The sequence below is a fragment of the Ovis aries genome, chromosome 14 (assembly GCF_016772045.2).
Source record: "Ovis aries strain OAR_USU_Benz2616 breed Rambouillet chromosome 14, ARS-UI_Ramb_v3.0, whole genome shotgun sequence".
NCBI classification, from domain to species: domain Eukaryota; kingdom Metazoa; phylum Chordata; class Mammalia; order Artiodactyla; family Bovidae; genus Ovis; species Ovis aries.
The window spans coordinates 59418744-59436446 of NC_056067.1; the positions used below are offsets into that span (position 1 = coordinate 59418744).

At 43.3% G+C, this 17703-nt stretch overlaps 1 protein-coding gene across 25 annotated transcripts in view; it reads left to right on the plus strand.

The window, feature by feature from the left end:
- Nucleotides 1-17703, plus strand: part of LOC105605940 (KRAB domain-containing protein 4-like) — a 60341-nt gene that overhangs the window by 16888 nt on the left and 25750 nt on the right. For 6 of the 25 annotated variants that reach the window (XR_009596422.1, XR_009596421.1, XM_060398971.1 and 3 more), the window contains 3 exons: nucleotides 6169-6214; nucleotides 6546-6594; nucleotides 7031-7377. The exons of 4 other annotated variants lie outside the window; for them this stretch is intronic. Coding sequence is in view for 4 of the 21 variants with exons in the window: in XM_060398971.1 (XP_060254954.1) it covers nucleotides 6169-6214; nucleotides 6546-6594; nucleotides 7031-7183 (248 nt within the window). In the remaining 17 variants the exon portion in view is untranslated. Of the gene's footprint in view, nucleotides 1-821; nucleotides 7378-17703 lie in introns of those variants that run through there. 15 more of the 25 variants (XR_009596413.1, XR_006055981.2, XR_009596414.1 and 12 more) reach the window with 5 other exon arrangements.

The window sequence follows — 17703 nt, forward strand, 5'->3', positions numbered from 1 at the left end:
TGGGAAGATCCCCTGGAGAAGGAAATGGCAACCCACTCCAGTATTCTTGCCTGGAGAATCCTGGTGGGCTACAGTCCACGGGGTCACAAAGAGTCGGACAGGACTGAGTGACTTCAAAAAAAAAAAAAAGAGCCAAGTAGAGTGTGCTTTGGGGTCATGGTGTGATAATACCCTTTTCTTTGAGAGCTGACATAGGTTTCAACTACATGAATGTTTTTGTCATTGTGTGTTTGAAACTAGCCTACTGTAAAACTAATTTGAATTACAGGTGATCACTTTTTAAAAATTTTTTAAAATTTTATTTATTTATTTGGCTGTGCTGGGTCTTTGTTGCTGCACGAGGTTTTCTCTATTTGTGTAGAGCAGGTGCTACTCTATAGTTGTGGTGTGTGAGGCTCTCATTGCCTTGTCTTCTCTTATTTTGTAACACAGGCTCTAGGTTGTGATGGCTTGTGTAGTTGTAGCATATGGGCTCAATAGTTGTGGCTCCCAGGCTCCCAAGCATAGGCTTAATAATTGTAGCTCATGGGCTTAGTTGCTCCACAGCATATGGGATCTTCCCAGGTCAGGGACTGAATCCATGTTTCCTGCATTGGCAGGTGGATTCTTTCCCTCTGAGCTACCAGGGAAGCCCAATTACTCTTTCTTTATTAAACACTATTCCTTTAGTGTTTCTTTTATTTTGAAAATTATCACTGGGAAGATTCATAATTCTGTTCAGGATGGGTATTACTTTAGGTGTAAGATCATGTGTTCAACATGAAAGAATTTATTTATGAATTATAATTAATAGGATACTTATGGTTCTTTATATCTTGTAGATATGTCTGATACACATATAAGCCAGAAATTAGCGACAAAAGTAAACAGTGATAAAGAAGTATTTCACACAGTGATGTTGGGAAGACCTGAAAGCCATGAAATCACAGATTTTTCCCTTAGAGAGATCCAGGAAAATTTGCATGAATTTGAGTGTCAGGGGAGAGATGATGAAAGAAATTACAAAGGAATGTCTATTACCCAGAACAAAAATCTCACTAATGAAAGTGATCGACACAGTAGAATTGCAGCGGGAAATAAGCATGTTGAAAACAGGCATGGATCAAGCTTTCAAGATGAACTGCAGATACTTCAACCTGAAGGGAAAACATTTGAATGTATTCAAGTTGTGAGGAGTATCAACAGTAGCACCTCAGATTTGCCACTTGAGAGAACTCCTAGTTTCTGCGCCAGCATTTCGGATATATGTGAGAGTGCTGTTATGCACCCTTCAGTACTGGCGCAAGACCAGGAAGCACACAGAGGAAAACCTTACAGATGTACTGAGTGTGCCATGACCTTTGTTCAGGACTCGGAACTCACTGGACATCAAAGGATCCATAGAGAGAAACCATATAAATGTGATATATGTGGAAAGGCCTTTAGTCAAAATGCAAGACCTATGGTTCATCGGAGAATTCATACTGAAGAGAAATCCTATAAATAGGGTGAATATAGCAAAGCTCTCAGTGCACATTCAATCTTTACTGACCATCAAGCAGTTCATATAGGAGAGAAGCCATATAAATGTAATTTATGTGGCAAAGCCTTCGGTCACATGTCTTATTTTACAGTTCACTGGAGAATTTTATGTAATGAGTGTGGCAAAGCTTTTAGTGCAGATTCAGACTTAACTAGACATCAAGCAGTTCATACAGGAGAGAAACCATATAAATGTGACCTATGTGGAAAAGTCTTTAGTCAAAATGCAACACTTACAGTTCATAGGAGAATTCATACTGGAGAGAAACCATATAAATGTGATATATGTAGCTGGTGCTTTACTCGAAATGCACACATTGGGATTCATTGGAAAATTCATACTGGAGAGAAACCATATCAATGTGATGAGTGTGGAAAAGCTTTTAGTGCATTCAGACTTAAGTAAACATCAAGCACTTCATACAGGAGAGAAACCATATAAATGTTATTTATGTGGCAAAGCCTTCAGTCTCAGGTCTTATTTTACACTCCATTAGAGAATTCACACTGGAGAGAAACCATATCAGTGTGATGTATGTAGCCAGTGCTTTAGTCGAAATTCATAGCTTAGGCATCATCGGAGAATTCATACTGGAGAGAAACCTTACAAATGTAATGAGTGTGGCAAAGCATTCAGTCAGAGTTCAGGCCTTAAAGCTCATCAGAGAATTCATACTTTAGAGAAACCATATAAATGTGATGAGTGTGGCAAAACTTCTAGTGCACATCCAGACTTAACTAAACATCAAGCAGTTCACACAGGAGAGAATCCATATACATGTAATTCATGGGGCAAAGCCTTCAGGTACAGGGCTTCCTTTGCAGTTCATCACAGAACTCATACTGGAGAGAAACCATACAAATGTGATGAGCGTGGCAAAGCTTATAGCGCACGTTCAACCTTTATTTACCATCAAGCAATACATACGGGAGAGAAACCATATAAAGGTAACTTGTGTGGCACAGCCTTCAGATACAGGACCGACTTTTCAGTTCATCAAATAATTCATAATGGAGAGTAACCTTACAAATGTCCTGAGTGTGGCAAAGTCTTTAGTAAGAGTCTAGTCCTTACAGTCAATCAGAGTTCATACAAAAGAGAAACCATGTAAATATGATATGTGTGCCTTACTCAAATTGCACACCTTGGAATTAATTGGAGAATTCATACTGGAGAAAAATCTCACAAATGTAATGAGTGGCAAAGCCTTTAGTGCATGTTCAGCCTTAACTGACCATTAGGCAGTTCATACAGGAGAGAAACTAGACATGTAATTTATGTGCAAAGCCTTCAGTCACAGGAATCACTTTTCAGGTCTTCTGAGAATCCATACTACAGTGAAAACTTACAAATGTAATGCATGCAGTAAAGCATATCATCTGTTTGACCCTAAGAAAAATCGCACTGGAGGAAAACCACACAAATATATGTGGCAAAGCTTTGATTCTATGTTCAGACTTAAGTAACCATCAGGTAATTGATTCTGAATTGAGATCTTACCCACATCATGAATGTGGCAGGTGTTTGTTTTGGAAGGCATTCATCTCTTACAAAGCAAGAGAAAATTCATGCTGGAGAGAAGCCATACATTTAGAGTGCAGTCAATCTTAAGTGACCATAAGGTAATTCTTATGGAGGGAATCATATAAATGTAATGTGTGGCCGGGTCTTCAGTTCAGGTCTCATCATTCACATCATCAGAGAATTCATAATGCAGAGACACCTTACAAACGGAAGATGGGGAACATACTGGAACAGTACTTTACAGATGCATTGGGGGTGGAAAAAGTTTCACCTTGAGTTGGATGCATTTGACAAGAAGAGTCCATATTGAAGAGGAGTCATGGAAATGTGTGGGCAAGGGCTTTCTCCAGGCTCCGAGTGCACTAGACCTCAAATTACACGTCTTTCAGAGAAAGTACACAGATATAATGTGCGTGCTAAAACTTCAACCTGAAGTTCAAATCTGTGAAACATGAAAGAATTTATATTGGAGAGCAAGCTTGTAGTTTTTTTCATCAGATATTCACACTTTGGGCATAATGAGGTAATTTATGCAGATCAGAAACTGAACAGATATACTGAATGTGAAAACAGTTCTAAGAAAACCAGTATGTTTTCAAGATTCACCAAGAAATTCATATTGGGAAGAATCCTTATAGATGTAATGAATTTGCTAAGTTTTTAGACCAGTTCTTAGTTCTCCAACATTAACCTCCAATACTATTGCAGAATAATTATATTAAATATATTGAAACTTATGGCATGTGGTGTATATTAAATATGTTGAAACTGAAGGACATGTAGGAAGATAGCCCAGTATCTTCAGTGTGTAAAGTATTTAATTAGTGGCGTTTTCTTGAGAAGGCCATGTTACTATTGAGAGGGTAACAGGCAGGAAGGCCAGGGGTCTCCAAACGGAGGAAATAGGCTGCAAGTGTCAGACACGTTTATCTCTTTTAAGCAGCAGGAGGAAACAAGCAATATTTTTTTCCTTTTCTGTACAAATTAAAAGCTTTCTCTTAAAATACTGTGTTGCTATAATGACACCTGGTTTCACCTGAAGTTAACTATTCTCAAACCTTGAGTTAACCAATTCATTTTTCTTATGGAAATGTTTGTCTTAAGCTATGTTAATGTACTGTGCATTTACCCTAGACTTTGTCTTCAAGTCAGTTCTGCCTAATGGCTCAGAACTTACTTGACAAACCAGTAAGTTTTACTCAGATATTATTCCCCTAATCTATGTAAACAAAACTATCTGTATGGTAATCTGCCCTTCTACAAGATTCAAGTTGATCCTTTTATGGCCCTGGATGAATCATCTGGTGCCAAGATTATCCCAAAATACATCTTATGGATGAGGGGCCTGGTGCCATTCTGAGTTTTGAGACATTCCTTTCTTTCATTAACAGTGACTATATAACATCCAGCTGAAGAGTAGCAGGGGGGCACTCTATCTGCCACCTTCTGATGCCTATGTCAGAAGCTTTCTCTAGCTCCTTGATACTTTAATAAAACTTTATTACACAAAAGCTTTGAGCGATCAAGCCTTGTTTCTGGTCCCGGATTGAATTCTTCTCCTCCGGAGGCCAAGAATCCGGTATCTTTTCGTGGTTCAGCAACAACCTTTCACTATGGCTTTTCTGCAGTAGTTTGAAAACCTGTAGCTTTCTTACAGGGCCTTTCATGATGGTCTCTACAGAGGAATTAGTAAGATGTAGAGGCTAACCTGATTAAGTGTGGTTCATTCATATCCATCTTTCCTGAGAAAACATGGACACTGAATTATTCAATTCACTGGTGTGTGAATTGGCATCAGGTAAGGGCAGAGAATAATGTAAAACTGTGCCATAACTTACCATGCTTGTTACGTTCAGGGCACCCTTCCATACACAGACCACAGCATGTTGTAGGACTGGGTGCTATACTGTCTGACCATCGAGAGAGCAGTTATCTGAAGTGGAAATTTAATCAAAAGAAATCAAATAGTATATATATGTGTATGATTGACATTTAACTGCTGCCATTACCATTTGCTACTGTTTTATTCAGAATGTATCATGGATGTCCTCTTTTGATTCATAAAATGTAATCACTTTCTCCACAACCCTGGATGAATCATGTTCTTCCCACCAACAGGGTTTTATCGGACCTCAGTATTTTGTAGCAGATGGTAACAATGCATTGTTAGGCTCTTGGGGCTAAAACAATCTATGAGAATTGCTTTCCACAATAGAACCAAAGATCACGCAATTTGGGAATTAAATACTCATAATTTGCACTTGAGTTACTTGCTTCAGAACATTCAGACAGCTGTAATTAAAATACCATAGCAGTGCATTTTCAGACTCAAAATATATTTAAATAGAAAAAATTGTGGAGCTCCCCAGCAGTCCAGTGGTTCATATTCCACACTTCACTGCAGAAGGCACAGGTTTGATTCATGGTCAGGGAAGTAAGATTCTGTAAAATGCCAGGCAGCCCTCCGCCCCCCAAAAAAGTACAAAAATTTGAACTTAGAAATTTTAAAGATCTAATTGAAGTTGAGTGATTCACGAATCAGGCAGCACCCTATCTAGTTCGTTCAGAGGTGCTCAAAGGAACTGTACAACATGGAAGGCTTCCGTAGGTAGAAACTAGAGAGGACAAGAAAATTATTCGCAAACACATGGCTTCAGGTCTGGTCTCCTATCCAGGGGAGTAGGCAGGAGGAGGGTGTAGCCAGAGTCTTGCCCTGCAGATTACTCCACTAGTGTCCTGGAAATTCCAGTCAGTGACTCCTGGTCATGTTTTTAATCAGGCAGACACTGCAGTGCAGTGTTGGTTTGCCCTCCTGGAGGCAGTGGCTCCACCTTGGGCCTGTCTCTTCTTTTTAGCACAGCCTGAACCTTGCCATGCATCAGTGAGTGTGCCCTGTATGAATAGGTGTCTTCATGTTCTTTCTGTATTGCTTGACATGAAGAGAAAATAAGCATATAGTTGTTTAGTCATGAAGTCGTGTCTAACCCTGTGACCCATAGACTGTAGAGCACCAGTTTCCTCTGTGGAATTTCCCAGGCAAGAATACTAGAGTGGGTTGCCATTTCCTCCTCCAGAGGATCTTCTTGACCCAGGGATCAAACCTTTGTCTCCTTCATTGACAGGCAGACTCTTTACTGCTGAGCCAGCTGGGAAGCCCCAAATAACAAGGTGAGTCTTTAAATTATAATGATAGATATTCCAATTCTAGCATCAAGGCAGGAAAATGAAAAATACTCATTTTTGAAATGTCATTTGTACCACTCTACCTGAAAGTGAGAGATAAACGCTTGTAGTTGGGAAATTATTTTAAATTTTTATTATGTAAACTTTTTAGGTTTGTTTTGAAAGGCATGAAACGGTTTTTTTCTTACAATCTTTAATTTTTTTTCTTTTTTATTTCCACATATAAATTTTCAGTAAAGTTCACTCTAATGTAATGACTTCCTTCACTCTTATGATAACTTCACAAACATAGCCATGTGTATTCTTAATTTCTTAGCCACTGTGCAGCAAGGCCAGGCCATGAGACCAGTTTTGCCAAATACAGTGTGAGTGCAAGTGATGCGTTACTCATCTGAATGATGTTATAAATGAATCACCCAGGAAACTCCCTGATGAACCAATGGTTTGATTTCTGTGCTTTCGCTGCCTGGAGGGCCTGAATTCAGGCTCTGGTCAGGGAACTAACATTCTTCAAGCTGCATGGCATGTCAAAAAAAAAAAAAAAAAATCACTAAGACACTTTGTCACTCCCCAACTGGATTAATTGACCCAAATGTGACCTAACTATTGCTCCAAGCAATTACTGATGCAATATCAGTAGTTTTCTGCCAGCCTGTAAATTGTTTTTTTAACTTACGGTCTGTTTAATGTGGGGATGATTCATTTGTTTACTTTTGGCTGTGCTGGGTCTTATTTGTTGGGCTCAGGGCTGCTCTCTAGTGGTGCTGAGGCCTCTCATTGTGGTGACTTTTCTTGTTGCAGAGCACGGATCTAGGTCATGTGGGCTCAGTAGTTGTGATGCTCGGACTTAGCTGCCCTGTGATATATGATGTCTTCCTGGACCAGGGAGTTAACCCATGTCCCCTGGCAGGTGGATTCCTAGCCACTGGACCCACAGCGAAGTCTCTCATCTAATGTTTGTATAAGAACCTGTGAGATCTATTGAGGGGAAGCTGAAACCACAAATTCTCCCAGACTGAATATTTTGTTCGTTTGTTTCATTGGTGGTTTTAAATTATGAGGGTTCTTAAGGTTAACCATTATATGTCTTTGCATTCACCGTTTAATTTGATGTTTTCAGAGATACAAATAAAGCTATTTATAAGAAAGCTTTTTCTGTGTGTGTGTGTGTGTGCGCGCACACGTGCGTGCGCTAGGTCACTTCAGTCCTGTCTGACTCTTTGCCACCCTAAGGACTGTAGCCTCCCAGGCTCCTCTGCCCTTTTGTTTCCTGCACTGGCAGGCAGACTCTTTACTACTAGTGCCTCCTGGGAAGCCAAAAGCTGTTGCTAATGAGCTCTAAAAATGTCGCAGTTTAAAAGTTTCTCTTATTTAAAGGATCCACCATCTGGCTGTTGAGTAGTAGTAGCCCAACAGCCCCTCAAGGCGATAAGACACAAGACACGTCACCACAAGAGGGTGCAAAGAATGCAGCCTTCAAAATAGTCTTAAGAAAGTGAAAGCCCTTGTACCCCCAGACAAAAGGAAGGTTAAAATAATGGCAGGGACCATTAGTGGCTGGGACCCCTTATGACAAATTCCCTGAGAGCTGGTCCAGTTTATTCGACTGGCTGCCAAATATAACCCTGTGTACCTTCCAGACCAAGTTCTCAAAACAGAACAAAATGCCTAAAAAGATTGGGTAGAACATTGATATCACAAAGGTACAAGGAGAGAAATGCAGGTTCCTCTTAGAAGGGCTTAATCCTTTAGGGTCAGAATTCTGAAAAGATGTTTTACAAAACTGGCTTTCTCTACCCAGTTTTGGAATGTCAAAAAGAGCTCCCATGTTGGCCAGACATAATTTAAAGCAGCTCCCATTTTAAAAGCAGAGTTTCCCTAGTACCCAGTTAAGTACCCCCAAGTATAAATTCCATACCTACATAAAGCTGGCTCAGGTTTGCTTAGAGGTGGGAGTCCTGATGCTTCTTATCTTGGTCAGTCCAGATCACCTCAGTGTTGGTTTTTCTGCTGTGCTGGATCTTGCCTTGCATGGGCTTTCTCTAGTTTCAGCAAATGGGGGTTACTCTGTAGTTGCTGTGTGCAGGCTTCTTGTAGCTATGGCAGTGAGCTTACTGTAGCCCACTAGGCACTAGGAGAAAAAAATGAAAGTCACTCAGTCTTGTCCAACTCTTTGTGACCCCATGGACTGTAGCCCTCAGAGGAGCCTGGTGGGGTCACAAAGAGTTGGACACGACTGAGTGACACTCACTTTTTCTCCTAGTTCTCAGATCTCCAAGTTATTGGTTGATCACCCTGAATTTTACTTGGCAGTGTATTAACGGACTTAGTTCAAACACACTGAGTGGGGCTCTCAAACTTATCTGGACTTGCTGAAGAGGTGGATGGCCCCATGAGGTGCTTACTGATGTACCAAGGTCAGTATCTCCAAAGCACAGACTGGTGCCTGTTTTTCTGCACTGTTGGTAGGTCACTGTAGTCTCTAATGAGCTTGATCCTTGAAGAACTGGAATGTCAAGACACTTTTCTGCCAGGGTCCAGCCCCAGCAGAATCTAGGGGTACCCTCAGGAGAGATGGTGTCGGGGAGAGAGAGAGAGAATATTGCAGTTAAGAAAGCAGAGGAGAGGAAGAAGTTGATATTCCTTGGTTTACATAGAAAGCCAGTAAAGTCCCTGCATAGGACTTGCTCTGCTCACGAAGGCCTCAGGCGCCCTCTCGATGGGGTGAAGGCGCAGAGCACCTTCTCGAGAGGGTCTTAGAAGCCTGAGCAAGAAAATGAACTCAGCCTCTGCGCTCCAGGGGATCAACCTGAAAACGAAAAGAGAGAGAGAAGGAAAGAATGACACGAGGAGACCAAGCTTCGGTGAGCAAGGCCTACAACTTTTTTTTTCAGAAGGAGCTTTTATACCTTAAGTTGTACATAGAGAATAATGGAAGATGCAGAGTCATGCAGGGTCAGCAGTCCTGACCCTTATCGAGACCAGGCTTTCTTTCTGCATACCTTTCCATATACAAAGGTCTTAGGTGATTTACATCATCTTTTGGCCAGGAGGCCTGATAACATTTTATGACTCTTTCTTCTGATAAAGGTTAGTCAACCAAAAAACGTATTTTCTCTAAAAGTGTTTTTTCTCTAAACTCTGGTGCCACTGTCAGAAAGTACTAAATAAAGTTACATTCTTCATAGATCAAGGGTACGTTGGGTTATAACAAACAAAATCTATTAACTCAAGGTCTGATGTTATTAATGCCAAGGCTACTACTAATTTTTTCTATATATCAACTATATTAATCAATGCACTCCCAAATACACAATCAATAAGAGATATGAAAACTCGGCAGCAGGCATTGGCTCAACAATGAAACCCTCCACCAGTACTATTCTAATGATTTTTAACTCTTTTAAAGACTCTATATTTATAGAATGTTTTAAGCTTCCCATGCCTCTTGTGGTTGGGAGGCTGTGAACAATCACGTGTAGCTGTAAAAGTCCGGATAAACCTGTCAGGCAAGTTAGAGAGCCATCAGAGGGGTTGGAATTGAAACATTCCTATTATGCCCAGGAGACTTATTAACTAGAGCCCTAAGTTGATTTTCTCCAGAGAAAGGTGGTCGGGGATAGCCCCCTGTTAATGTCAGAAGAGTTTGGTGAATGGCATAAAGTAGTAAGACAGACAAATTTTGGTTTTGGGGTAGATGCTTGAGCAGATCCAGGGGGTCCCTCGAGTCCTGATCCGCCTTGCCCATCAGGTTCCTTGTCATGGGTGGGATCTCCCGTGCTGGCTTCTGGCACTTTTCTCCTTACAGGTGTTAGTAGGAAGCAGCCAGTTGTAAGAGTTGTGTGTTTCACATTCTAGCTTGTCATCCCTACACAAATCCAGTTGTTTACTTAAACTGCTTAAATTCTAATTGCAGAAATATCTGGGTTTCGAGGTCCAGCCACCACCCTACATTAACCCCTAGCCCCGCCACCATGCCAGGTTTCAGTTCCCAGACATCTGAATCCCTTCAGCCTCATCAGCAGGACTCCTGTTAAAAATAAACCTTACTTTAGAGCATAATGATCCCACAGAATTTTAAGTTTTTACTTTAAAACTGTTCTGTGACAGTTACCTAAACTAGGGAGGAATCAATGGTGCAACATAAGACACAGAAGACCCTAAAGTATTTCTAAGCAGGTCAGAAAGCAACAGTTAGAACTGGAAATGGAACAACAGACTGGATCCAAATAGGAAAAGGAGTACGTCAAGGCTGTATCTTGTCACCCTGCTTATTTAACTTATATGCAGAGTACATCATGAGAAATGCTGGACTGGAAGAAGCACAAGCTGGAATCAAGATTTCTGGGAGAAATATCAATAACCTCAGTTATGCAGATGACACCACCCTTATGGCAGAAAGTGAAGAGGAGCTAAAAAGCCTCTTGATGAAAGTGAAAGCGGAGAGTGAAAAAGTTGGCTTAAAGCTCAACATTCAGAAAACGAAGATCATGGCATCCAGTCCCATCACTTCATGGGAAATAGATGGGGAAACAGTGGAAACAGTGTCAGACTTTATTTTGGGGGGCTCCAAAATCACTGCAGATGGTGATTGCAGCCATGAAATTAAAAGACGCTTACTCCTTGGAAGAAAAGTTATGACCAACCTAGATAGTATATTCAAAAGCAGAGACATTACTTTGCCGACTAAAGTCCGTCTAGTCAAGGCTATGGTTTTTCCTGTGGTCATGTATGGATGTGACAGTTGGACTGTGAAGAAGGCTGAGCGCTGAAGAATTGATGCTTTTGAACTGTGGTGTTGGAGAAGACTCTTGAGGGTCCCTTGGACTGCAAGGAGATCCAACCTGTCCATTCTGAAGGAGATCAACCCTGGGATTTCTTTGGAGGGAATGATGCTAAAGCTGAAGCTCCAGTACTTTGGCCACCTCATGCGAAGAGTTGATTCATTGGAAAAGACTCTGATGCTGGGAGGGATTGGGGGCAGGAGGAGAAGGGGACGACAGAGGATGAGATGGCTGGATGGCATCACGGACTCGATGGACGTGAGTCTGAGTGAACTCTGGGAGATGTTGATAAACAGGGAGGCCTGGCGTGCTGCAATTCATGGGGTCGCAAAGAGTCAGACACGGCTGAGCGACTGAACTGAACTGAACTGAACTGAACCTAGATAGCATATTCAAAAGCAGAGACATTACTTTGCCAACAAAGGTCCGTCTAGTCAAGGCTATGATTTTTCCAGTAGTCATGTATGGATGTGAGAGTTGGACTGTGAAGAAAGCTGAGTGCTGAAGAATTGATGCGTTTGAACTGTAGTTTTGGAGAAGACTCTTGAGAGTCCCTTGGAATGCAAGGAGATCCAACCAGTCCATTCTAAAGGAGATCAGTCCTCGGTGTTCTTTGGAATGAATGATGCTGAAGCTGAAACTCCAGTACTTTGGCCACCTCATGCGAAGAGTTGACTCATTGGAAAAGACTCTGATGCTGGGAGGGATTGGGGGCAGGAGGTCAGGGGGACGGGAGAGGATGAGATGGCTGAATGGCCATCTCCTCCTCACCGACTCGATGGACGCGAGTCTGAGTGAACTTGGGGTCACAGAGTCGGACACGACTGAGCGACTGAACTGAACTCAACTGAAAACCAGAGAAGCTATCTTTTGGAACCAAAGGAAAAACGTGCACCCGCTCGGCCCCGCCTCTCTCAGCAGGAACCTTCTCAGTGGCCTCTGCTCAGGCCCAGCCCCCAGCTCCTCTTCCATCTTTATCCATGTCTGCGAGTTTCCAGCAAGTCCCAAAACCGTGACTGAGGATCTGAGGTCACTCTCGGGAACATGAGGTACCTTTTCTTGCCCTAAACTGCACCTTGGTGTCCCCTCTCCTCCATTTAGGAGGTCTTCGGACCGTCAAATTACCCTCACCTGCTTCTCCACATCGAGTAGTTTCACTTTTGGCCCTCAGAGGCTGGATTCATGTATGGATGTGAGTATGGATGTGAGAGTTGTGCTACAAAGAAAGCTGAGCACCGAAGAACTGATGCTTTTAAACTGTGGTGTTGGAAAAGACTCTTGAGAGTCCCTTGGACTGCAAGGAGATCCAACCAGTCCATCCTAAAGGAAATCAGTCCTGAATATTCATTGGAAGGACTGATGCTGAAGCTGAAACTCCCAATACTTCGGCCACCTGATGCGAAGAACTGACTCATTGGAAAAGACCGTGATGCTGGGAAACATTGAAAGCAAGAGGAGAAGGGGATGACAGTTGATGAGATGGTTGGATGGCATCACTGACTCAATGGACACGAGTTTGAGTAAACTCTGGAAGTTGGTGATGGACAGGGAGGCCTGGATTGCTGCAGTCCATGGGGTCGCAAAGAGGGCCTGTAATCAGGCACACATCTTGGTGGAAGTGTACCACTCTTCTTGATGAACAGATACCTTTCTTAATGGTTTTTGTGCTTTTCTAAATATGGGAAGATACAAGAATCCAGGCTTAAAACTCTCCTCCTCTGGAAGTAGTTGATCTGAAGGCTTGTTCTGTCTGGGACCACCCCAAGCAGAGGGTGCCTCATACTGATACTCCTAGGAATTCCTGTTATGGCAGCAGTAGGTCAGTGACTGACAGGTGTCTAATGACTTGATTCTTGTAGAACTTGGTGGAGGGCAGCATTGCCGGTTTTCCCATCACTTCCCTCTTGACCTTCATTTCAGCCAGTGTTTGGGAGGCATTTTGTCACCAGTTTCTCCCACGGTGCTCAGTTCAGTTCAGTTCAGTTCAGTTGATCAGTCGTGTCTGACTCTTTGTGACCCTATGAACCACAGCATGCCAGGCCTCCCTGTCCATCACCAGCTCCTGGAGTTCACCCAAACCCACGTCCATCGAGTGGGTGATGCCATCCAACCATCTCATCCTCTGTCATCCCCTTCTTCTGCCCTCAATCTTTCCCAGTATCTGGGTCTTTTCAAATGAGTCAGCTCTTCACATCAGGTGGCCAAAGTATTGGAGTTTCAGCTTCAACATCAGTCCTTCCAATGAACACACAGGACTGATTTCCTTTAGGATGGACTGGCTGGATCTCCTTGCTGTCCAAGGGACTCTCGAGAGTCTTCTTCAGCACCATAGTCCAAAAACATGAGTTCTTCTATGTTCAGCCTTCTTTATGGCCCAGCATTCAAAACGCAAAACTTTTATTCTAATTTTTATGTCATAGGCTCTTCGGATAAAACGTTCAGTTGCTTAAGCACTGCATAAGAACATGATAAAATTTTTATTTTCTAGTGTTCCCCTTACATAATTGTTGAAATGGAGATGATCTGTAATGTATACATAATATTTAAGTTGTGAATAATGTTGATAATGCCATTTATCATGTTTTAAAAATAGTCCACAAAAATGTCATCTTACCTATTTACACCTCTCATACAGAGGGTTACCATATGCAGCTGTTTTTGGTTAGATGCCACATCCAAAGACTCAATGGCAGTATGTTTCGTGACAGGTTAAAGTAAAATCAAAACACCTGTGAATTTAATTTGAAACTGTATATGATATTACATATTTGCTAGGAATTTGATATTTGGAGAGAAGAAAATACAGTCGACCCTTCGTATCTGCATATCCATGGATTCAATCAAAGCATGGAAAATATTTGTGGGAAAAATTCCATGATATTCCAAAAACGACAACTTGAATTTGCCACTCATCTCATCTATTTCCATCGCACTTACATTATATCTGAGCTTCCCTGGTGGCTCAGGCAGTAAAGAATGTGCCTGCATTGCAGGAGACATGGTTTGATCCCTAGGTCAGGAAGCTCCCCCGGAGGAGGAAATAGGCACGCACTCCAGTATTCTTGCCTGGAGAATTCCCGGGACAGAGAAGCCTGGCGGACAGAGGAGTCCCATTCCATGGGGTTGCAAAGAGTCGGACATGACTGAGTAACTAACATTACGTTATTTTGAGTACAGGGACCTTTGTTGTCAGCCTTTGCTTTTCAACTTCCCTTCCGGGAAGCAGACGTTTTTTAATTTCCTGCAGTCACCTTCCTCAGAGATTACACTACTGAACTGTTCAGCCCCGCCCGCCTCACCTTCCTAAGGTGCAGGGCAGACCCGGCTTCCCTCCAAGTCCCGCATCCTGACAGCTTGTCTCCGTTTAGGCCGCTTCCTCAGGCCGCCCCCGGCGTTTCCCTGCCGGCCCGCGCAGCTTCCCACATCCGGAAGCGGAGAGCCGGCGGTGCAGCTGTCTCAGCAGCGCGGCGTGAGTTTCTAAGCCACACGTGCCGTTCTCACTTGGCTTCCCTCGGTACCCCGGGTCTGAGGGACTCTGCTGACTAAATCCCCGCGCCTGCCCCACCAACCCCAGCAAATTCAGATGTCTCCGGAAGCGGTGAAGGGGCGCCTCGCTTTTGGTTTAAAGTCTGCACTTAAGCCGGTTCCTGCTTTTGGAACTCGGAAACGCTGCATTTCGCACCTCGTTCCGTCTTAAAACCATTTACTGTCCCCTCTGCACTTCCTGCAGCGCATAAAATTCTCTTCCACGAGGTGGGTATTTACGCTCCGCGGTCCTCAGCCTCGCCTTCTCGGCCCCTGGAGGCCACGTCCTCTCCCAGCTCCTGGGATTCTGAGGAGCGCGCCCCGCTCCTGAGACCCACTCCCTCTCAGCGCCCGTGCCTCATAACGACCTTTCCCCTGATCCTGTGTCGGGGTGGATGACCTGGGCCAGCCACTTGACCCCTGTGGTTCTTCCCTGCCAAATTCCAGAGAATTTGGCTCTTGCAGAAGGAGGGCTTCTTCAGCACCCATTGCCGGAAATAGTGGGGGGTGGGGGTGGGTGGGTGTGTGGTGTCATTAGAAGCAAAGACATCGACTTCGAGAGAAATAAAAAACTGAAAAAAGCCTGAGGAATAATCGATGACAAGATAATTGGTGAGAAACTTGCGAAGAGAAGGCAACATGAAAGAGAGGAAGTCTTGAAGGTAGCGGATAGGCAAGGAGAGAAGTTTAGAGAAAAGCAGGCTCTCCGGAGAGTTAAAGGTGAGCAAAATAGGAAGGTGGTGTTCAGTCCCAGTCTTGGCGACCCCTGTATCTCTCAGAGTCTGCTCAAATTCATGTTCATTGAGTCCAGGGATGCTGTCTAACCATCTGATCCTCTGCCGACCCCTTCTATACCCTTCAAGTAGAGGGGCTGTAAATGAGGGGTCCCAAAGAGGGCGAGAGTGGAGAGGCGGTTCACACAGAGCCCGCAAAGGGGATACAAGAGTTGGAACCTTGGCTTACAGAGCAATATCCTGCTGGGAGAGAAAGGGGACTCCTAGTGATTGGGCTTCCCTCGTGGCTCAGCTAGTAAAGAATCCGCTGGCAATGCGGAAGACCTGGTTTCGAACCCTGGATTGGGAAGATCCCCTGGAGAAGGGAACAGCTACCCACTCCAGTATTCTGACCTGGAGAATTCCACGGACTACAGCCATGGGGTCGCAAGAGTCATCAGCACTGAGCGACTTTCACTCATCCAGTAATTGGAGGAGCTGAGAAAGCAAGCACGGTGAAAGGAAGCATAGCCACTTGGGGGTGCCAGAGTGTTGGGAGGAAGGGAGGGCAGAGATGAAGGAAGAAAGGCAGAAATTCATGAGAAATTTAGGATCATCAAGGAGGTTGGATAGAAGCATTTTACAGGGAACAGATGGCAGCGAGAGTCCAGATGGGAGTCAGGGAAGAAGCAGAGAGGAGGACAGCCGGAGAGCAGAGGGGAAGAGAAAGGGAGACAGAGAAAGAAGTAGGGAGACAGATGAACTAAATGAGGTGGAAACAAGTAGTGTGCAGATGGGGGAGGGGACTGGATCCAGGAAACTGTTGAATTGGTTGGATAAGGATTATGAAGTCGTGATACATTGATTTTTGCCTTACCTCATAGCTCAATCGGTAAAGAATCTGCCTGCAATGCAGGGTGGGGAAAATTCTCTGGAGAAGGAAATGGCAACCCACTCCAGTATTCTTGCCTGGGGAATCCCATGGACAGAAGAGCCTGGTGGGCTACAGTCCATGGGATCACAAGAGTCTGACACAAGTTAGTGACAAAACCACCACACTGATTTTTGACTATAGGATCTAATAAATTTAAAACTTGTTTCTTTACATTATACAGATGAGAATTGCAAACTTCTGTCCATAAGGCTTGTGCCTTTTGTAATTATTTGTATTAAAAGATAACATCCATGTGCAGAACTGACTGACTCTCGTACTACATGGTGCCTTTTCCAGAATATTAAATATGTTCTTGGTGATCATTTTCCTTTTTGTTTTCTCCTTTCTTTACATTTAATTCTTTTTGTAGCTTGGGATAGATTAGATCATTCAATACTGATGTAAAGAATTATTCGCTTCTGAAATAAGATTTGTTGCCCTCCTGTAATTAATTCATGCCATTGTTTTCTAAGTATGCTGTGTTCTCAAATTTTTTTTTCACTTGACACCTTAATTCTTCAGTAAAAATTTTTAACAAGCTGATTCACATTAGGTTTGTTTCATGTTTATTTGAGGCCCATTTGCTGTTTCTTCTTGATGTTAGAGGTTCAAAGCATTTTTCTGATAACTGATAAAGAGATGTAGACTGTCTTGATGAGTACTTAGGAAGAATGTCAATGATCTTTTATATTAAGAGTCACGACCTAATTTAAGCATTTAAGCATACTCCATTTTCCTCTCTGTTATGTCATCTGGTAACTAGTGAGTAATGAGGTGATCTGATGGTGTTTCCCTCGGGTCCAGCATCTGAGAAAAAGTGACCGCTGAACTGACTGGCCAAATTGGGTGTGTGACTGTGTGTGGCAGTTCTTCTTGGAGGGAGAGCCCAGTTGTTACTAGAATTTGAAATGGGTCCCAATTTTGCAAAATGAAAAAGGACAACAGTAGGATGGAGGCGGGAACATATGCTTAGAGTGAGATAGATTATCAGCAGATGTCATCTATGAATAAGGGTCAATCTGCAGGGAGGTCTCCCACCTCCACTGGCTTCCCCGTGTCCTCAGGGCAGCATCCTGACTCCTCAGGTGGCTCCACAGCCTTTTGTCATCCTCAGGTCTCTGCCAGTGTCTCCAGGCTCATCCTGGGAGCTGACCCCGTTCTTATGGTCAGTTTGTCCCGGTTACATTCACTTAGTCCTTGTTCATAGACACCAAAACCTTCTCTGTCTCGGATCTTAGTTTCTACACCTGCCTTTGGTCATTAAACACTGTGGCCCTTGCTCTTTCTGTTCCTTCAGGTCTAGGCCAGCGAGGTCTCCCCATCTCTTCATATTCTCTGTCACATTAACCAGGCTTCCTGCCTCTATATTAATCACCTTCATCAGAATTGCCCTTCTCCTTTGACTATTTGGAGTCTTTGCTTTTTTTCCTCCATTGAAGGATACACCGTGTTCCTCTTCCTCCCTAGATGCTCACAGCATCTCACTCTGGGGGTGAGGACTGGGAATGTGGTTGGGCT